This window comes from Rhagoletis zephyria, unplaced genomic scaffold, assembly GCF_001687245.7.
Source record: "Rhagoletis zephyria isolate East Lansing unplaced genomic scaffold, Rhagoletis_zephyria_1.1 Rzeph_scaffold_00618, whole genome shotgun sequence".
NCBI lineage: Eukaryota > Metazoa > Arthropoda > Insecta > Diptera > Tephritidae > Rhagoletis > Rhagoletis zephyria.
Genome location: NW_016157702.1, coordinates 24,788 through 47,163, shown reverse-complemented (window position 1 = coordinate 47,163; position 22,376 = coordinate 24,788). Strand labels below are relative to the sequence as shown.

Below are 22,376 nucleotides of genomic sequence, written 5' to 3'. Positions count from 1 at the left end.
TTAATATACGAATGTATATGTTTTTCTTTAAATACAGTGGTGGAGAAATAAATTTGGACATTTTAACAAATTTTGCCTACTTTTGTTTATTTAATATTTTTTTTATAAAAGTATAGCTCACTATCTAACAAAATCTATGTAAATACATATTTCAAACTTTGCGCAAAAATTAAAAAGCTCTGCAAAAATGTATCCAAATTTTCGACTTTGTGATCAGATTTTTACGCAGTTTTATAGCCCGTTAAATTTTAGTAGAATAAACTTATTTTCACTATGTCGTCAAAGAAGTGAAAACTGCATAGGTCCAATGCCGTATTCCTCGGACTAAAACTAGTAAAACTGTCAAAAAATAAAAATTCGCTCAGAGGGGGAGAGTACACTGAAAAGTACGGGATCGCTTTTAGTAAAAAGAAATGGTAACTTCTAACAAGTTCCACATAACCTCCCAATTTTGTATGTAAATTTTTGCTTATTTTGTATGTAAACACGCTTAGCTCACACTTTGAAATTTATTAGAATCCACTTAAACAATTAATTAAATACTTTTCAACATGCATTAGCAGAGTACACTTTTCCCTTGTTTACAATTTTGTTGTCAAACACACTACAGCTGATCGTTTGACACATTTACCAAGAAAAAATCTTCGTACTAAAACTGGTAATTTCTGACAGAGAGAGGACCTTATTTACGCTCTTTTTTGTCCTCTCACTACTCAGTGGACTGAGTACGGGATCGAATTCCTGTAAATTCTGACTAATTCTGACTAGTCCGGACTCGTATGGGATTGCAACTATTGTCAAATGGGACAAAAAAAAATTTCAATTGATTCATTTAGATCAGAATAGGTCTTCGGTCGTGTACATACGCTGCTAAAGTGGCTATTTGGAAGTTTCTGACCCATAATAAGAGTGTTCGCTATGCAAAAAACTGGTACAAGTTGGTACCAATTGTTACAAAATCGTGTTCGTTTGGCAAAAAAAAAATAGTAAAACTTGCAAGGAGAGAGCACAATGTTAACATTTCATTTGGAGCGGAAGAATTAGCAAGCAGGATTTTGGCACACGGTTGCATTTTTGTCAACAATAATTTGAATAGAGAGGTTCGTTAAATTTAAAAATCAACATTCTTGTTGCGATTTGCTAATGAAAGAAATTTGTAAACATTTGCTAATTCAATTAATTTAATTAATTCCAAACATTTGAAAGGTACTCGGCTGAAAAAGCTGTATTCGTAATCGGACACCACTGTCGAGTTCCACAAAGAAATTGAAGCGAATGTTGAAGAAAGTCAAAATAAGAAGAAACATACGTATAGGTCCTGTTTTGCTTTGCACTGGAAATAATTAAAAATTTATTTTGCTCGCAATGCAACCGTGGACGCCATCTGGCAGTGGAGCTTGCAAATATTTGCTAAAGGCTCTGTTATGCATACTTGGAATTTCAATTCCATACTCATGGACGAGGGCTGCCGCCTGTTAAAAAAAAAGATAAATTAAATTTGAAGTAAGGGAATTATTTGTTTGAAAATTATATTAAGAAATGGATAGAGGGGCTTAAAAAAGTTGTAGTTTGAAATTATGTTTAATTGAGTTGCCAACTGTTTGAAAAGTCAAATTTAAATTAATTATTCGCAAGCTATCTTAAAACTTAAAAAATGGGTGTCAAACGAAATATTGGGCCGTATGAATAAAAATTAAGCAGTTGCTTTTTCTTAAAAATGTATACCTTTTATTTAAACTTTGCTTGAATAAATCGAGTAGATGGTCTGAAATTTTAAGAAAAAGCATTCGCTTATTTTTATTCATACGTCCCATTGTTAAAAAAACTTTAGTTGCAAATTTAGAATATTATTGAGTTTTTTTGGCAGGGTTACCACCTATTTAAAAATTAAATTCAATTAGTTTAAATGAATTATTACAATATGGGTTTGAAAAAGCTGCATTTCTAAACTACATGTGTCAGAGTTGCCACCTATTTACAAAATCAAATTTTACATGTATTAAAGGAATTGGAACATGTATCACAATATGAGTGGTAGACGAAAGAAGTTAAATAAGGTTTTAGTTTGACAATATTTTTTTTGATGAGGGTTGCCACATGTTTGAAAAGTCAAATTTAATTAAATTATACACAGGTGAAAAAGTCAAACACAAGAGTGTTTAGACATCTTGAACATGCAGAATTTCCTGAGGTATTTGAAGAGTGTTGCCACCTGTTTTAAAAATAAATTTAAATACAATTATATTATAAGTTAAATAAGTTATTATATTTAATCAAATGCGCCTTGAAAGGACTTTATTTCTACATATAGTAGGATTTCCATCTGCTGAAAACTCAAATTCAACATGAATTATGGGAATAAGTAAATTTAAATACATATGTATATATCACAATATCTGTGGCAAACGAAAGAGGGTTAAAAGGGTTGCTAAATCTTTAAAAAGTTAAATGCCATCAATTGAATAATTCCAAGGTATTGCTACAATATGGGTATCGATCGAAATGTTTTGAAAAGGCTTCGTTTTTAAACTACTTGTCCCTCTTGCATGCCTCCTATATAAAATCTCAAATTGAATTCAGGGGATAAGTTAATTGAAAAAGTATCACAACAGAGAGGTTTAACAAAGTTTTACTTTGGAAATATTTTAAGATGGTAAAAAAATAAAATCTCCTGTTTTTGGGATAATTTAAGTATGTAGACTTTTATTGAAATAAATTACACCTAGTTTAGCACGCAGAAATTTCATACACTCAGTGAAGCGGGGGACTCCCGTGTTAAAGAAAAATCACCACCGCATGTCGGTGACGTTGCCGTTGGTTCTCCCTCTCTCCATCAACAGCAATTTCATATGTTGATACGGACGGCAGGTATGCCCGTCGGTGGCGGGTTGAGCTATTAAAATTGAAACATATGAAAGTGGTCGAGAAATGAGGGACATTTCGAACTAAGTCTTATGTAGAGAAGTGAAATAGGGCAATTTTTTTCAGTATATAGAAATACCAAGTATTTTTTAAATTTAATTTTTACACAATTTATAATATTATTATAGGGTTTCTGTTTAATCTTTGTTTACAAAAAACGCATTTTTTCATTGATAAACATTTATTGGACTCTAAATGTCGTTGGAGTTTACATGATTCACAACTTCGTTTGTATTCAATATTGACTTTAATTCTATTAACTAAACATAAATATTTTGTTTTTGTTTTATTTTTATAATATCGATTACATACTAAAATAGACCTCACATAAAATTGTAAAATTATTTTTAAAATATAGAAGTACAATTGTTATAACTCGTTTGTTTTTTCTTCTCACTTATTTCATAGTTTTATATGAAGTATCTTCGCACACATTTAAACTCTATTTTATAAATAGTTTTTATAAAAGTAACATTGCTGCTCTATACAGTTTGATTTATCGTCATCTTTGGGTTCATCAATCTTCACTTAATTTGTTGGCTTATTTAGTACTGTTTGTTTAAATTGTAGACGATTTCTACATTGGTTCGGACATTTTTTAAATGCTTTTCGATAGTATACCACCCGCATAAAAATACCAAAAGTTTTATCATTCTTATTCTACTACTAAGCATTTACTTTTATGTTAGTTTTATTTTTTGATTTTGCTTAGTACTTTATGTATATTTTTGTCTTTGTATGGTAACAGAATGCGCAAGTTATAGGCAGTCGTAATTTTTTTGAATTTTCTCTATAAATAAATAATTTAAGACTTATATAAATATGTACATATGTACTATGCATATGCTTGCAGCTTTACTTAATGAGTACATACTATAGAAGATCAGCTGATGTTAGATAATGTTTTGTCACAAAATTTAAATATTTCGATTGCTTTGTATTCTTATAGTGTGTTAAAAATTGTTTTAGATTTAGCGCAAACATCAAATTATAATTGGGCAAAACAAAAACTAAAAACACAACAGTTTTTGTAATTTATAAACATGCAATAAATGTTTAAATTTTAATTAAAATTGTTTAAAATAACAACATTTTCAAAATTAAAACAGTTTAAACTAATCGCTAATTAAAAACTAATGTATTTTTTAAGTTTGTGCCTATAAGTATGCAATTTTCATTTTTGCGCTAAAAATAAATTTTAACCTCAATTTTTGATAACATTTTTGTAATGCACAGATTTCGTGCGCAAATATACATAAATAAAAATTTAATATCACTAATCTTAATGTACAAAAAAATAAGCAGTTAAGTATTTAAATAAAACGGAAAGTTTAAAAACTTTTTTGTATAGATATTAAAATAAGAAAGTCCTTAAAATATTAACACTAGATCAGTTATTTATGTATTAATTAGCTGAGGTTTGTCAACCCGAAGGCTAGACAATCAGTGGGTGTTGGTGTACAGGAAATACAGTTCATCTCGTACATTGTTTCATGGCACTTCAGAGCCGCATGACGTTTATTTAATGCTGCGGGCAGCAAGACAATTTAGTCATTTGCCTTTCGTTTTGATAACGCCAGCTCTTCATCTTCAAGCTGTTTAATTTCCTTGATTATATCCTTTTTCCGCTTCACTTTATCTAGTTGATCTTTTTCAGGTTTCTTAAGCTCACCAGTTTTAATACGTTGTTCGATTGTTTCAATTTCACGCAGTTTTTTGCGCAACTTTTTTAGTTTCTTCAACGCTTCATGACCGTCATCTGATTGCACTTTTAGGCTGGACTGCAAGTCATTTGCAAGTTTGGCTACGGCATCGTTGCTATTTGTACTCGATGCCTTATTTGTATTAGCATTAGGCTTTGGTACTGCGGCCTTAGCCGTAACAGTATCGGGCAACACTAACAAGCCGGGAGTTGGTTGTGATTGAGATGGGGCTTGCTTCGGTTTTTTATTGTTCCCGCTACTGGCGGACCCCGCTTTTGAAGCATTTGCGTTTTCTTGTTGTTTGGCCAACTTTTTGGCTTTAGCGCGTTCTTGCTTTTCACGTTCTTTCTTGGTTTGCTCAGCTACCAGCGGGCACATGCCAGGCGGTAGCGTACTCCTACGTTGTGCAAACTGCTTACCTTTGCTCTCGTACAAGGGCACCTCTTCCTGTGGTACATAGCCATCTTTAACGCGGCGAGCCTTGCGCCAAGTACCATCCGGTCGCTGAGTTGCTGGGATGAATTTGCCATCATTATCGGTCAGATAAGTCGTCATCTTTTCACAATTTTTATAATTTGTTCTTGAATTGCAAAAAATCGCAAAAATTGACAAGGGACTCCGCTATTTTTTGCAGTCAAACAGCAAAAGTCAAATGTCAATCGGCAATTGTCAAATAGCAGTTTGGACAATGTTGCCACATAGTGCAAAGTTGTATTTTAGTGATAACATTAAGTTAGCAAATTGAGTTGGTAGATGACGCGCTAAAGCAACAGTCAAGGCAGTGCAAATATAGGAACGAGCGCAAAGGCGTAAAGTCGTTAAATTTTTGAAATTAACAGTGTTTTTTAAGATTAAGGTCCAGTTTTAAAGTGCCCATTTAAATGTTCATATTAAATAGCTGGTTGGCCGTAGTTTAAATTAGCTTGCGTTTAAACTAAGTTTAAACCACAATAAGATTTACAGGTCTATTCTGGCAACTGTCTTTCAACTCATAATTCTCATTTCTGGCGACTTTCTAGAAAGCTCTTTTCGTTTTCGAAAGCCTAATTGAAAGATGACCATAACTTTGTCTTCAAAAAAGCAATTTTCTAAAATTTAATCAATTAAAGAAAACATATTTTTCGTTTTAAAACAATGAAATCTTAAAACTAAAGCAAAATTAAATCTAAACATACTTATAATAGTGAAATAGGTTTCTAAAAATGAAATGAAAATTTAAAAAATATTTCTTTTGATAACAACAAATTTAAAATTGAAAAGAAAATTATATAAAAAAATAATTAAAAAGTGAGTAGCTAATTCACTTAATTTTTTATTCTGGAAACAATAAAATATACAAATTACAAGAAAACTATTAAAAATGAAAAATTTTAATGAAAAAATACAAAACTCCGTTTCTAAAAATAAATAAAATTTAAAAAATATATACATACATATTTTACTTTTTAAACAATAAAATTACATAGCAAAAAAAGAAAAAATTAAATTTAAAAAAGTAATATATTAAAAAAAATTCTCTGTCCGAGGATTTGTATCTATGATCTCACGAATGGCACAACAGTGCTTGGTTCACTTGGCCATTGTGACTGTTGGAGCAGCGCAAACAAAATAATATATCGCCATCTAAAAGTGAAAAGCTGCCAAGTCCATTTTTTTCAATATTTAGTTTTTGATCCAGAATGGCAGGTAATAGGAAATTACATTGATTTTTCGTCTCTTATGAACAGTTAAAAAAATGGACTTGGCACCTTTTCACCCTTAGGTGACGATATGTACATACATCTCCATTTGGAAAAGCTCAAGTGCTTACTATCAAAAGAGCTTTTTACCATAAAAGTTGGCAAACGAGTTTTTTTTCGTAAGACTTTCGTGGCAGAATAAACAAAAAAAAGACTATCTTGTCTGCAGTTTCTCAATTGTCTTACAAAAGACAGTCCAACAAATGGCGAATATTGTACCGATATTGGTGGCGTTTAAGAGCCCGCCAGAACTGCATGGGGTTGGGCCTGTAGCCGCGTGCATCTAGTTTACAATTCTAGACTTCAGATGCCATCTGTTCTCTAGAATTTTCAAGATGTTAAATGAACTACCAATGATTTCCTAGAAATAATTTTCTAGATCTCTCTCTAAATATCAGCTTCCAATTAAGTTTTTACAAGATTTTTCACCACAGTTCTGTAGGTTGCAATTTAAGTTTAGCTAAATTTCATTAAAAGGCGTCCACTCATTTGATGAAGAAGTACGCAGACCAACATGTGGACGAAGCTCACGTCAATCATCCAGCCAGACCTAATGTTTTCCGTCGCCTCTGAACGGAAAATGGATTTTATAAGAAGCCTTTTGATGGCATTTGGAATTGTCTGCTGAGAGGTGACCGCTGATAAAAATCTTTGTCTAATTTATATGTTGCTCGGACCAGGTCCTGCGGAGTGATAGTGCGCACTTCTAACCTCTGAGCCAAGGCAGCTGCACAAATTTGCGCAACACTCTTTTTGTCGATCTTATACCCGACCTTTAAAGTACGAAAACAACATCTCTTAATCTATGGCCCTGTTCATGTGGGCTTTGGCTTGGAGGTGAAGTACGTATGGATGATGATGCCAATTCGGAAAAAGAGCTCTAAAGGCCCGTTTACATACAACTTTGGCGTTGCGTTGGCGTTGGCGTCGCTTCGACAGCTGACTATGAATACATGCATTTATATGAAAGTCTCCACATAACCAAAGTTGGGCAACGCCAACGCCAACACAACGCAGAAAGATGACCAACTCTCAACTTTTCGCGCGCGTCATTCGTCAGCTGTTCCAAATAATCAAAATTATGTGATTCAATTTTCATTTTTAATCAAATGCGGGCAAGAAATATATTTTTTAAAGCAATTATTGATGTAAAATTTTGGTTTTTGGTGCCGCTAGTATGTTAATTTAGTGACCAAAGTATTCTCTGCTAAGCGTTCATTGTAGCAAGCGCGGGCGTTACTCGCGCTGCTGTCAAAGCGACGCCAGCGCCGACGCAACGCCAAAGTTGTATGTGGACGGGCCTTAAGTGGATTTTCTTTGGATACAACTTAGGCAATAGTTGTTGGCCTAGGAATCTTGATTTGAGGCGCCATCACTATTAGGCGGGTCTTACAATTTTAGACCCAACTACTTCGTATTGAGATTTTTGTATTCTTTTGGCCTTAATATTAAGCCTGACTTCGACGATTGGACATCCTTGCCATTAACAGCAACGCTTCCAACAGAATTGAAGGTAGCTGGAGTAGCAGCTGATTTTTAGGAAAAATGAAAAAAGCAACAAAGTCTGAGCAAACTTCAGCAGTTGCTGCATCACTTCGGCAGCCATATGCAGTACTTCGTTCAATCTGTTACTGGCCCACCTCGTAATTGTGCGCGCCCTTACAGCGCTCCGTGAAAAGGCGTAGAAACTTTGTTGGTAACAGATTTGCCGGACGGTTGTAGACTATGGTCATCGGTGATTAGCGGACAGGGTTTTAGGCGTACTGGAATACTGTAGAACACTTTTGTTATCGTTTTGCTTAGTGGTTCCCGTTTGGAGCACCCAAAATGGTACTGGCTGGTAGCGGGAACGTCACCGAGGCACGTCGGAAGTCATCTTTACGAATTAGCGGAAGACATTCACAACCTAGACCCCATTGTGTAAAGACATGCTTTAAACGACATTCACCGAGGGCCTGCCACCACCCTCTTGAGCTCTCTAACTGAAAGTACCGTAAACGTAATCCAACCAACGTCTGTAGCAGATTAAGTGCTTCACAAATCCACGCCAATCTGACACAGTCAGGATATTGTAGCAGGTTAAACTCTTGCCTACACAGAATCGACCCCATCATACCCAACACATGTACGGCTTGTGTAGGAGCCTCGAACGTCAATAACCATGCCTTAATTTTCGGCCTCAAATCTGCCCAACTAAAACTCCTCTTCCTTATGGTCATTCCTTTTTTAAATAGAGTTTCTTAGGCATGCAGTTAAGTACTTAGTTCAAAAACAACGACTCGAGCAAATCGATGTTGAAAAACAGAAAAGAGGCTTGATACTGGACCATGGCGTTCTCTGCTAAGTGGATACATCGTTGACTATAATTCTAAATCAGGTTATTGCCACTGTTTTCATTAAATAACATAAACCTTGACCTATTAAATTTTGACTTAACGTCATTCTCTAGCTTTCCAGCTCAAAATAGAAAAATTAAAAATTTCTACAATGTACATACGAGAATTCCAATAGTATGTATCTGGCTTCAAAAGGCGGTACCGTAAGTTTAAAATAACTTTTGAACACAGTTTCCAATTTACACTAAAACGATTTTACTATGAAGCTTTTGAATTCTTAGAACCTGAGTTGATCGCCTACCTGGTGCATACCTGATAGTCAATCAGCTGTTCACTTGTAACAAGAATAGTGAAAGGGTGTTATTTCGTGAGTCCTTCTCCCCAGTTTGCATAGAAAGTCAATTTGGACACAGCTCTAACTTTTTGGGATATACATACATAAATCTGATGCTTAGAAAAGCCAGTCAGAGGACCAGATATTAAGATTTTAGGCAATAAGCGAGGACTACACTTTTTGGCAAACTTTTCATTACTCTAATTTCTAACATAAATATGTAAATATTAGTACATAAAACATAGCCACTTGTCTATAAATTTATAGTGTTGATAATTTATTCTCTTTGATTTGCATTTCATTCGAACAAATAAATAAATAAGTATAATTTACAAATGCGCCTAAGTAGTAACTAAAATAGTAGTAATAGTAGTAATAGTAGTAGTAGTAGATAGTAGTACTAAAATACATATCTATTACCAAACTAACTTTATATTAAGTTAGGAGTAATGCAAGTAAAATTGAAATACTTTAGAAATTCGCTAGAAGTTAGTTAATGTGTTTCTCGTTCGGTCGGCTTTAGTGATTCGGTATCAATGGAGTTCCGACAATTCACCGAGTGCTGCAGGAACCTTTGCTTTGAACCGTTACATCTGTAAAGAAAAAAATATTTAGTATTTACATGGAACGATGGTGCTCACGAGAAATTTACAGGTCAAAGACTATAACAATTTAAATATTTCCAAGTTGGAAAGGAAATACTGATTTAGGTGTTCATAAAAAACTGTAAAATCGAGCATATGTATATATGTATGTAAGTGATATAAGTTTTGTATGCATTTATTTTTATATATATTATTTTATAAAAATACACTTTTCCACGAAAAAATGATTTTTTTTTTAACTGAATTTTGAATTATATTGAAAATCAATTTTTTCCATAAAATTTCTCCAAAAAGATTAAAAAATGGATATTTTCGTAAAAAATAAATTATTTCATTTATATTAGGATTTGTGTTCGAAAAAATTGCCCTCAACATATTTTAAAAATATTTTGACATTTTCCTAAAAGTAAATTATTAAAATTTCGATGCTAAATAAACACATTTAAGATATTAAATTAAAAATAACATCCCTTTAATAACATTCCTTATTTTGTTTTAAATAAAAAAAATACACGCTTTAAGAAAAAATACATTTTGTTATTTTATGCAAGTGGAATTCTAAAAAGTATGGAGAAATTAATTTTTTCCTATGCATTTCTCCAAAAATATATTTTCTTTAATATTTTGATATGACACATTTAGCTACCTATTAAAATATTTAATTTTTATAAAAAATAATCTAAGGTTTTTTTTAAAAATTTGTAATTCTAAGACTTATGATAAATTGTTCTTAGCTAAATTTTGCAAGAGATAATTTTTATAAATAAATTTTTTAAGCAAATCTTTTTTAATTTTAAATGAAAACTGAAATTTAAATACGTATATTAAAAAATAATTTCTTCATGGAGTTTCTCCAAAAATGTTTTGGTTCTTCGCAAAAAGAAACTATTTTATTTGGTCCAACAAATAATGACTAATTTTCCTAAATCTTGGAAAATTTAATTAAAACCCAATATAAACTTTTATAAAAAATACACCTTTTTTAAAAGATAATTTTATGTATAGTTTTAAAAAATATCGAAAGAGATTTTTTTATAAAACTTCTAAAAAATATAATTAAAAATTGGTTTTGTTATATATGACCTTATAACAATTATATTCAACAACTTTAGGTTTTTTTCGGGCTTAGGGCCGTTTTTAATGAAAAAATTGTATGGAAAACCATACTCCTCATCAAACTTCTTCAACCACGGTTATTAAAAATATTTTTATATTTACATATAAAAGAAAATAATTGTACTTAAATTAATAAAAACGCTTTTTAGCTGAATCTTAATTGTATTAAAACATGTAGAGATAAATTCTGTTTTAACTTTTTATAAAGACTTAATTTTTTTCCAAAATAACATTTCATTTTATGGAAACTGAATTAAAAAAAATATTGGAAAATATTGCTTTTTTCACAAAGTTTTTCCAAAAACATTTTGACATCTTATAAAAATGAAGGATTTCACTTGGTTTAACAGATAAACAATTTTTTAGCTAAATTTTAAAAAATTTAATTGCAAATCCACTTTCTACGATTTTTTTTAATCCTTTTTAAAGAATACCCTTTATATAAAAATCACATATTTTTCTGTTTTTTAAAACCTGAGTTTGAGAATATATTAAAATATGTTTGCTTCATAAAATTTCTCCATTTTTTAATATTGTTATTTTAGTAAAAATAAATTACTTTACTTTGTTTAAAATATACACACTTCTTTACTTAAATGTTAAAATATTTATGTTTAATAAAAAATATTTTTAGTGAAATGCTTTTACTTTTTATAAGAAAAATATTGTATACTGGATTATAAAAATTATTGAAAAAGTATATTTTCCTGAACTTTATCAAAAAATATCTCCAAAACCATTTCAATAAATAATTTTATTTGTTGACTAATTAAACACTTTTTAGTTATGTATGTATTCGTAGAATATTCAATTTCTATAGCCCTTTAATGCGTTATTTTCTTTTTATAAAAAAATAACTCTTTTTATTATGCGAAAACTGAATATAAAAATATTGAAAATTTATTTTTTTCTCCGAAATTTTTTTGAAAAATATTTCTATATTTTTATATAAATACACAACTTTACTAAAATTAATAAAAACCCTTTGTTGAATTTTAGTATATAAAACTAGTATAAAATAACTCATGGTTTGTTAGTTTTTATAAAAAGTACCTTTTTGTTAAAAAAAACTTTCTTATAAATTTTTTTAGTACTTCAATATTTTTATAAAAGTAAAAATTATTTTTATTTAGTTTTTTGAAAATAAAAATTTATAATGTATTTTTATTAATATATCAAAATATTTTGGAAAAGGATTAAGGGTTAAAGGTTAATTTTTCAATACTTTTTGAAATCCAGTTTTCATTAAATATGTAAATACTGAGATTTATATATAAAAACTTATTAACCAAATTTTCAAAAATATTGAATTTCGAAGAAATAATAAATTTTTGTTTCTAACGAAATGTTGCCAAAAATATGAAACAATTTTTATAAAACGCATTTTTCTTACAATAAAAAATAAGCACTTGTTAATTATACATAGTGTCAAATATTTTTGCGAAAATTTCTTAAAATTATCCTTTTTTATATTTATATAAATATTTTTTTTTCTAAAAAAGAATTTTTTCATAGCACAAATAATGCACGGTTTTTAATCATACAAATTTTAAAATATTTTTGCGAGACTTTTTTAAAATTATTAATTTTTATATTTTTTCAAATACAAATTTCTTACAGAACTGTCAAAATTTGTTTGTCGAGTTTCGCCATTTCAACCATTTTTATTTACAAAAAAAGCAATATATTTTTTTTGGAACTACTTTTGGAGAAATTTTTCAAATAAAATGTTTTCAAACATATTTTAAAATTTTTCTTAAAACGCATTTTTATCCTATCTCGAATAAAAAACACTTTTTCATCAATAAAAATATTTTCGCGAAAATTTTGTAAAGTTTGATTTTTCATATTTCTACAAATACCATTTTTGAAAACCTAAAAAGCTTTAACAAATGCATATTAGTCTCATTCCCGCGAACTATGAAAGCCTTGGAAACTTCCAAGTTCTCATAGGAACTGCCAAATTTGTGCGACAAATTTCGACTGTTCAATATTTTTAGGACCCACTATAATGAAAGCTTACTCAAAATATTTAAAATTTTTAAATTTTTGTCGCCTCTTATCACTTTTTTGTCAAATTCAACGTCTCACACAACTTCATGCGGCTCAACGTCTTCACTCGCTCTTCATTTGTAATTTTCACGCTACTCACCGATATGCAGACACGAGGCGTAGCATTCCATTTGCGCCTCGCTGGTGTACATGTAGCCATCAGAGCCGCAGACAATTTCCTCATCGCCATCTTGCACATTGGCGCACATACGTTCGCAATAATCTTCGGTGTCTTTCTGTTCGACCGGAGCAGGCGATGTCGGCGCTGCAGGCACGTCACCCGCTGATGTTGACAGCCGCGGTGGGACGCGTCCATAAAAGTCCTATGTAAAAAAAAAGGTTTAATTCACTAAATCACCAGCGCTAGTTATGCAAGTACTCACCGAACTGGCGCTCTGTACATCCTCATCGTCCTCCGGATCATCAGCGGAAGGCATTGTGGCTGTACCAAAGTTATTGTTACTTGAAGCAGACAAATCTGGTGTTGTGGAGGTGCTGAATTCACTTGCGGTTCTGTAGTGCAAGTGTTCGTGACCGCTGCCAAATGATGGCGGTGAATTGGTGTACGCTGAGTGCACAGCGTCGCGCTCTGTGAATTCGAAACGTTGCGGTTCTGGCGTGCGGTTTTGCTGCGAGTTGTAGCGCACCTTCGCGTAGGCAGGCGCCTGTGTAGTGGGCGCTCGTGTAGAGGGTGAAGGCACTACATGTTTTACAGCTTTATTGCCATCTGATTTAACAACGAATAGATTGTTGCCCGCCTGATAGCTGCCGCGTACGATACTGGGCACGGGGTCTTCCTGGTAGAAAAGTTGCGATACTTGTATGGGCTGATTTAAGTAATTAGTAGCGGCATCCGCAGCGCTGGCTGTGGCTGAACTGAAGCTAGCGCTATCGCTCACTGAAGCTTTACTGTATTGTATATGCTGCGAATGTTGCTGCTGTGCTTGCGCCTGCGACTGCGCTTGCGGGTAGTGGTTGTACGTAGTTTGTTGCTGTTGTTGTTGCTCACGCGCCCGTTGCTGCTTGTGCTGCTGTAGTTGCAGCTGCTGGCTATCCTGCTGAGTATCCCGCTGCCTATAGTTGGGTTCACGCTTGGGTAGAAAATAATCATTGGAGTTCATAAATTTTATATATTCCTCAGCTTGTTGTTCGCTTGCAGTGGTGTCAGGAGTTGCGCGTTGACTCTGCTGCTGTAATCTTTGATATTGTTGCGATATTTCCTCTGTACGCGCGGTAGGCGGATAGTTTGCGTGTGGATGCGCGTACGCTTGCTCCTCTTCAGCCAAATCGTTGTGTTCGTACACCGCATATCCAGCGCTACCTGGCGGTGGTTGCTCATGCTTTACATGTGGATGGAGGACGGGTTCCTCGTGCGGGCGCATCGTTTCGTAGTGAAATGTTGGCGCGCGGTTGGCAGTTTGTTTCAGCGCAGACTGGTAGATTGTAGGGAAATGCGAAGTGCTCTGTTGTTGCTGCTGCTGCTGCTGCTGGTGTTGCTGTTGTTGTGGTATGGGATATTGTTGCACCATTTGCTGTGGTTTGCCTGCATACTGCTGTAGCTGCTGCAAATGTTGCCTGTAGTTTGGATCGTGCGGCTCGAGTAGCGGGCGCACAATCGCCTTGCCGCTGAAGGGTGGCGATGCTTTGAAATTATATTCCCCAAAATGTGTCTGTGGCTGCTGTAGCTGATGCTTAGTAGCTTGAACAGTCGCAGCGGACTGTAGCACTAAGGAGTTTGGGTGCGTTTGCTGTTGCGCGTACGTGAATGGCGGGCGATAAACGCTCACTTTGCCTGCATTGAATGGCACTAAACTCTTAGAAGGCAAATGGTTTTGGCCGCCTTTGGGCGTATCGTAGGCAAAACGCGGTGGCGCGCCATTTACGGGTAGTCCATTTTGGACGCGACGCATAATTGGCGGGCGCACCTTGTGGTAAGCAGAAGGTGGCGCCGCCGCGGCGACATGCGGCTGTAAAGCGCGACGGTAGGCGAGGCCTGCTGGTGGTTGGTGGTCAGCGCGCGCGATTACGCGTTGCGTCGCGGCATGGTAGCGCTGAGCGGCAAACGCCTTGGGGTCCCGAAGGACCTTCATGAGACGCGCATATCGAGTGCTATCGCCTACAACTGGCGCCACGGCGGCGGCGGTGGTTGTTTCGACAACCGCTGGCGCTTGAGTTGTGGAGGTGGGAGTTTTCGTTGGTGTTTCTTTGCGTTCGAACTCATTTTCACAATGCACAAAGCCACATAGCAAAAAAGGTGCTAACACGAGCACCGTAAAATGCACTTTTAATATTTTCATATTTTTTAGTTTGTGTGCTTTGTATGCAAATATTTTTGTTTATTTATTTTTACTTAAACTTATTGAATACTCGATTTAATAAAATTTGTAATTTTAAATTTTTTAATTATTTTTCAATCAAATCGACATATGCATTTTTAACTATTGAATCCATTTATTTGCACACTGTGCTTCATTATTATATCCAATTTAAACCACAAATTGCGCATTTCACGCCTTCACACTTGCCAATAAATTCTTTTCCACGCTATAATTATTCTCCAATCTGTTGCTCTTTTAGCACAATCACTATGTTAATTTTTGCTTTTCTTTTTTCCAACGTCATATATTCACTGTTAAATCCTTTTTGTCGTATTAAGCATCTCCGCGTTTTTCGTCTGTTCACCAGCGCGTTGAAATCACATTTAAAACTTTGCTTAATCGTCGCGCATGCGCTGAGTGTCGATGTTCCAGTGTCTAGGTTGGTTTGGCTCGCTGCTACTTTTACGAAAACTGGTTACTGGCTCTTTCTATTCTACGTATTCCTTTGTTGCATTTCTTTTCTCAAACACTATGTATACCATTGCAAGTTTTGTGGCTTCTCGCATTGAATTGTGGTAAACTTGGTAAGCACGAGCCAATCTGGAAAAGTATAGGCTTTCGTTTGATGCTACTGGCTTTGTACGTAAATATGAGTGTAAATATATGTATATATCTATATACATACATACACAGGTGTCTTCATTTAGGTATTTTAATTACATACATTCATATATAAGTATGTAACTTTGTATGAATTTGTGTTGTCAGCAACAAAAGTTTCGGTTGTGGCTGAGCGCGTTGGGGCTACCGTGCCACAGTTTTCATATTTACATACATACATACATATGTAAGTATGCAAATATGTATGAGCAATCTTGAAGTGATGTTAGCACAGTGTTCGAAAAATTGAAGATGAAGGGATAAAACGCACCTCACTCCTCCACCTGAGGGCAGTACCTTGATCTCTTACGCCTATGACTTCTATTTTGGCGTCATTGGTTACTTGTGTCTAAAAGTGAGTGGATATCTCTTAGAGCTTTTCAGATTTTGCACTGCACGAAACTTAAGACTTTCTCTAATGAAGTCAGTGGCCGCAACGATCGTAGATAATGCGAAAATGTTAGAGGTTACTTTTGACAGCGTGCACTTCGTCTAGGCGCAGGCAATCGCAACTGCGAGTAAAGTACAGAGCTACATCAAGATCTTCAAATCGCGCACCGGCAGCACAGGACGATAGGCCAACCGGTTCTAAAGTACGCTAATAAAAGAACTTATTTAGTTAGGAAAGGTGGCTGTGTGATCTAATGTGCTTAGAGATTAGGCTCGCAAAGACAGGGCGACAGAGCAGCAGGCGTTGATGCCACTTCATCGTCGCCCACGCAACTCATGCAGTAAGAGTAATCGATGGTAATGCTGAATACAATGACCAGTTAGAACTCCCACCAATAGCGAGAGGTGTAACTTGCTGAGTCTCAAGAGTTCTCCGAATCGCCGCTCTACACGTGGCCAAACGGATTTAACCAGCTTGCATTTCAAGGTCTTCGCCCAGCGCTCACTGAGCTGACTAACCGCAGAAGCAGACCGCAAGAAATCAGCGGATCCCCCAGACCTTCTCTATTCGGAAGCACCTTCTCAAGGGTTTTCTGTTTTTCCTGTTCATCGGTCATGCAGTCTCCAGCGATTTTGCTGTGAACCGGAACCCAAATAACCTTAATAGCGAAGTAATATGATGCGGTCGATGACGTAGTAAAACAATCTGTCACCATTCTTGAACGAGCCCGTAAGCAGTCAAGGACCTTTATAGTTACTCTTGGCTAAAAGGTATTACACTAGAGAGAAACCAATCAGAAGCATACTTTATTGCGGCTAGCTCTGCTTATGTAATTAAACTTACACTTCTCAGTGCATGCTGCGGCTATGTGGTCATCAGGAACTAGTAGGAAGCAGTGGACGAAACTTCAGCTGTTTCAATATGCCGCACTTAGGATTGCCCATGCAAGCCTTCTTGTGTCGTCTGAACATTAGTTAGGGAGCATAACAGGAGGCTTCGCAGATAAAGTGATTCAAACTAACTCATCTACAACCTCTACGAACCCGTCAGTTACATGGGATTTAGTGATTTCTTTCCTTAAGGCAAAATTTAGTAAGCTGATACAAACAACAAAGGCGACAGAAAAACGTGAGTGGGCGCGAAGGCGGTCAGATTTTGGAATGCAGTACGTAGGATGGAAACTGTATTAGCAAGCAAGGTGGTAATCCCTTCGTGAAAGCTGTGCTCGGAATTCTCACATGGAAAGCTAGTAAACTGTGTAAAGATACGAAAATTCCACAATCCACGAAGAGCTCGGAGAAGTGTTCTGATAAATACATACAAAAAGTTAATAGACAAGGTTAGAAGTTCGTGACCAAGATTTTCTAGAAAGGATAAAAATGGTCCCAGGTAATATTGTTTAAGGACTTATGAAATTCAAGACGAAAAATGCTTCAATAATGGTTTTCAACGAGGGACCCAGGGAGGAGGTCGCCAGAGACAGGAGAATCGAAACAAACTCTTTAAGATTTGGTAAGCAAGACTAACATAGAGAGGAATATACGGAATGCAAGCCACACTAGGCTAAATAAAGTTCTTTCAGTAACACGCGAGTAGTTTTCCTGAATAAAGTAGGCAAAAATAACCACATATAGTTAAAACAGGGATTCTTAAACTATTATGATAATAGAACCCTTACTAAACACTTTTCATTTTATAACTTTTACTAGAAATAGTATACATATTTTATATTTTAATGTTAAAGCAGTGTTTGCATTATTCAACTTTGCGTTCAACAATTGCGTTCAACTCAACGCACGGTTGCACGAAAAAAAAGTTGAATGGCTAAATGTTGGCTGGCGACCAACTTTGTTGAAAGCGATTAGTTGAAAGGCCATTCAACCAAAAGTTGAATGCAAAGTTGAACAATGCAAACACCTTTTTATGGCGAATATTTTGATATTTTTTCATATTTTGATATTTTTAGCCATTCAACTTTTTTTTCGTGCAACCCTGCGCTGAGTTGAACGCAATTGTTGAACGCAAAGTTGAACAATGCAAACACACTTTAAGATAGAAATTGTTTCGCTATTATTAATCTATACCTTAGTATAAAGGAAAGTCGAGATTCTTTGTACGCGGTAATCTCGAAAAGTACTGAACGGATTTTGACGAGATTTTCTCTAATATACTCTGTATCGATAGGAGAGTGATTTTTTTCTTTAAAATTGGGTTGCCACCTGTCTAAAAAAACTATAAAATCCGCACCGTTCATTGGATTTCAAAAGATGAGGCATCAATTGAAAGGGATTGGCTTCTAGAAAGGCACTAATGTTTTTTTTTTTTGAATAGGGTTGCCAGCTGTTAATAAAATTACTACATTCAATCAGAATAAGCATAGGCATCCTGCACCGTCACTGTCAAATGAAAGGACTTAGCCCCTAAATATGCAATAATGTATTATTTTTCTGAATAGGGTTGCCACCTGTTGAAAAATTAAAAGAATTTCACCGTGCGTTGAATTACAAAATGAGATACCAAATGAAAGAGCATGGCCTTCGCATGTACATAAGCTTGAATTTTCTTGTATAGGGTTGCCACTTATTGAAAGTTCCTAACGTACCTATAAATAGTATAAAGGAAAGTAGAGATTCTTTGAATGCGCTAGTATCGAAAACCTCTAAACGAATTTTGAAGAGATTTTTTCTAATATATTCTGTATAGACAGGAACGAGACCTTTGGTATTAAGAATTTCTATAGGGTTGCAACCTGTCTAAAAAATTATAAGATCCGCGCAGTTCGTTGGATTGCAAAAAATGAGGTGTCAAATAAGAGGGATTATCCCTAGATAAGCATAAATGATTTATTTTTTCGAGTGGGGTTGCCACCTGTTAAGAAAATTACTATATTCAATCTTATTAAGCGAAGCTATCAGATCTGAACCATCACTGTCAAACGAAAAGATTTAGCCTCTAGATGTGCAAAAATGTATTATTTTTTAGTAGGGTTGCCACGTGATTAAAATTATAAGATCTTCACTGTTCGTTGGATAACAAAATGAGATGTTAAATGAGTGGGCATGGCCGTATGTATAATAACTTTTTTTGAGTGGGGTTGCCACGCATTTAAAAATTGCTATTTCGTCCTAACATAGCATTAAGCAAAAACGAAATTTATTACCATGCTTTGTTGACAGAGTACGTTGTGACAGAAGGAAGCAGAGGTAGGATGACCTTTTTAGCGACTTCATGATTTTTACTCTTAACACTAACCCAAAGTTCTTTCAGAGACACCGATACAAATGTATGTTTCAATAATCTGACAAAGATTTCAGGTGATTTAACAAGTGCCCAGCTATGACATTTCACATTTCATTTGGCAATTCTTCGCTTTTCTTGTAGAAAGGTGTATATAACCCCTGGGCTACAGCGGCCAACAATGCATACCGGTTAGAAAAAAAAGCAAGCTGTCTATAGAACCCTTGGGTTCCGCGGAACCCACTTTACGAAGCTCTGAGGTATAAGACTAGAAAGTTGAAGAAGAAAACCCAGTTTTTAAGGCGCAACATACGTACTTCCACTATGCAGAAGTTCAATCACAGAGTCGACGGACGACAATCGAAAAAGGACCAAAAGGTTTAATGAAGTTTGCCAAAGAGGAGGAAACCTTCATCAACATCGTCTCAGGTTGGTTAGGTGGAATTTGATACGTATAACCATTTTTGGAAACATGGTCTATGCAGTATGCGGTCTACGTGTGGCATTCATTCGACAGCCAGTACTACCTAAACTTAACTTAAGCAACAGTAAAATTTGCGGTATTTTCTCTGGAGTACAGTGCACTCGTAAAGGACGGATAATATCTACTCTTCATCTCTATAGCTTCTGCAGAAATTCTTATACGGCGCTCCGAACACGGTGCATATGGGACCAATGGCCTTGTATTCCGTTACTATTCCAAGGAGAAGCCCAACGTTTGGCTTTGAGAGCCTTAGCAAATTCCTAGTTTTTCGTTCATCCAGCCATGACCAGAGCGATTACAGAGCATGATTCCGCTAGGGTGTGTAGATTTTTACTTTTTTTTTCCTTAATATTACGAAAAATTGATTCAATTTCAGAAGTTTTTCCTTAATTCAGGTTCCTGCTAAAAATAGGGCGTCATTACTTTGTGGAAGTAAATTTACTCAATATAAGTAATAATTTCCTCAATATAAGTAATAGGTTCCTTAAATAATTTTGAATTTTGTCAGTACTGTTAAGGCAAAGTTAATTGGTTTCCTGGCAAATGTCGGCTGTGGCGTCGCGTGAAGACTACTGCTGCTGGTTCTGATATCGCAGGCTTGAGTCCGGTTGGAGGTGGTTAGAGTAAGGTAAGTCTATTATTTCAATATAAAAAATATAAACTCCAAATTGTAAAATTAATTTCATATATGGAAAAACCTAAATACTCAAATACCATAAGAAATAAATTAGATACATTTTGTTTTAAATACAATTTCAAAATTAAAATAAAAAAAATAAATAAAAAATTAAGAAGAAATATTAAAAAAAATATTTCGTGCTCTGGGACTCGAACCTTGCATCTCTCGTTTGAGCGCCGCGAACCAAATGACATACTTATTCCTTTCACGGAGGATGAAATGGCAAGGAAATTTTTCTTAAAAACTAAGGAATTGTGTTTTACTCAAACTGAGTCAAATCGTTTACTCATAATAATACAGCAGTGTCATTGGAGCCATTTCAAGGTAATATTTCCTTAGAATAATATACTTTTTTCCTAGCATCAAGGAATTTTTTTTCTGAATGTACAATAGCGATTTGCATATTTGCTCCACTATGCGAGATTATATGTTGTGATTAAACTTTTTTCAATATTGAGCTTCATTTCATAGGTTCAATCAAATCTACATGCGTATGAACGTATAAAATTGATGAATATGTACATAAGTCTTTTATTATAGAGGAAGAGGCATCGATATGTATTTTTTTTTGATGTTAGTAATTTTGCGGCACTTACTGCTTTGCTTTCCTAATTCGATCAATGTTATTAAATAATGATAAAATTCAAAAGAGTTTGTTCGCAGGTACCAGCATACAAATGCGTGCTTGTGTCCAAGAAATGAAAGAAAAATGAAAGGCATGTAGTAAAAGAAATTGGCTCAACTTCCTGCTTCATTCCAATTGCTCAGCTGCAGATCAGGCAATTTGAGAATTTGATCATTTTCACAGACAAATCACCAACTGTGCAAAGATTTAAAAGCCACACATCCGCAGCTGTGAGCTAAAAATACAAATTTTAATAATGCAAATATGCACATACATACATACCTACATAATATAGCACAGTGATCAGTACGTAAGATATTGCTGGTAGAAGACTAGCGGCGTTAACTTTCTTTTTCTTTCCAGATTTTATTTAAGTTTTGCTTTTTTCTTACGTTGATCTAAACTTTTAGTGCTACTAAATTAAATGCTTGCTAAATTGAATACGCGTCCGTCGTAGTGTATTGCCGGTGTCAACTGGTGATTAGAAATAAGCCAAATTAGCGGCAATGCCTAGTTAGCCATCAGCAGGTGCATAAAGCCACTTTTTTTGCGTACATACATATGTACATAAATATGTATATGTGTTACATATGTACATATGTACATATCATTTCATTTATTTGGAATTTCATTCAATTAATTGAACGACATTTCTGCAGCTTCACTGTCCCAGCTCCAACTTTACTTAACATCATTGTTTCCACTTGAACGGTCTTCAACAACATTTTTGTTTGTGTCCGTTATAAAAATCGAAAAACTTGTCTAGAAAAGAAGTTTGCAGCAAGAAGTGTGAACACACGAGTGGCAGCCAAACTTGTTTTCTCCTCTGCTCCACGCTTGTGGCATTGACTGTTGTGCGCTGACTTGCTTCATTTGGCCCATGCTAAGCTGGTTTTTGAAGTTTTCTTTATTGATTTTTTCGCGGAAGCTAAAACATTACCACATAACGGTTTTTCTATGCAGCTATGCTGCTGGCTATGTATGGACAATTTGCCACTTTGCTGTTAAAATAGAATTTTTTGTATGTATGGTTTCAATTGAATGGCACTGATGGGGCACCGAAATTGCGCATATGGAAACTGTGCATTTAGACATTACTTCGGTTTCAACCGAAACTGTGCATATATGCATTATTTCGGGTTTTTCATATGCATTATTTCGGTTTTCATCCGAAA

General features: G+C 34.8%; 2 protein-coding genes across 2 annotated transcripts; both read right to left on the bottom strand.

The window, feature by feature from the left end:
- Positions 1 to 4,262: 4,262 nt before the first annotated feature.
- Positions 4,263 to 5,499, bottom strand: Pym (partner of Y14 and mago). Its single transcript, XM_017613160.1, has one exon. It carries the CDS (start codon positions 5,178 to 5,180, stop codon positions 4,470 to 4,472), a length of 711 nt encoding a protein of 236 aa, XP_017468649.1. The 5' UTR covers positions 5,181 to 5,499; the 3' UTR covers positions 4,263 to 4,469.
- Positions 5,500 to 7,776: 2,277 nt separating this feature from the next.
- LOC108360730 (probable basic-leucine zipper transcription factor Q) lies at positions 7,777 to 15,162 on the bottom strand. The gene is made up of 3 exons (XM_017613148.1): positions 13,191 to 15,162; positions 12,908 to 13,130; positions 7,777 to 9,627 (listed from the first exon to the last, which is right to left on the bottom strand). Exons 1-3 carry the CDS (start codon positions 15,102 to 15,104, stop codon positions 9,587 to 9,589), a joined length of 2,178 nt encoding a protein of 725 aa, XP_017468637.1. The 5' UTR covers positions 15,105 to 15,162; the 3' UTR covers positions 7,777 to 9,586.
- Between the last annotated feature and the right edge of the window lie 7,214 nt (positions 15,163 to 22,376).

Bases quoted from the DNA above. Each gene is read 5' to 3' on its own strand.
- Pym (XM_017613160.1), bottom strand. From the start codon at position 5,180: ATGACGACTTATCTGACCGATAATGATGGCAAATTCATCCCAGCAACT.
- LOC108360730 (XM_017613148.1), bottom strand. From the start codon at position 15,104: ATGAAAATATTAAAAGTGCATTTTACGGTGCTCGTGTTAGCACCTTTT. The intron at 13,131-13,190 runs GTGAGTACTTGC...TTTTTTACATAG, and splicing joins ATGTACAGAGCGCCAGTTCG to GACTTTTATGGACGCGTCCC. The intron at 9,628-12,907 runs GTGAGTAGCGTG...TTTTCTTTACAG, and splicing joins CGCCTCGTGTCTGCATATCG to ATGTAACGGTTCAAAGCAAA.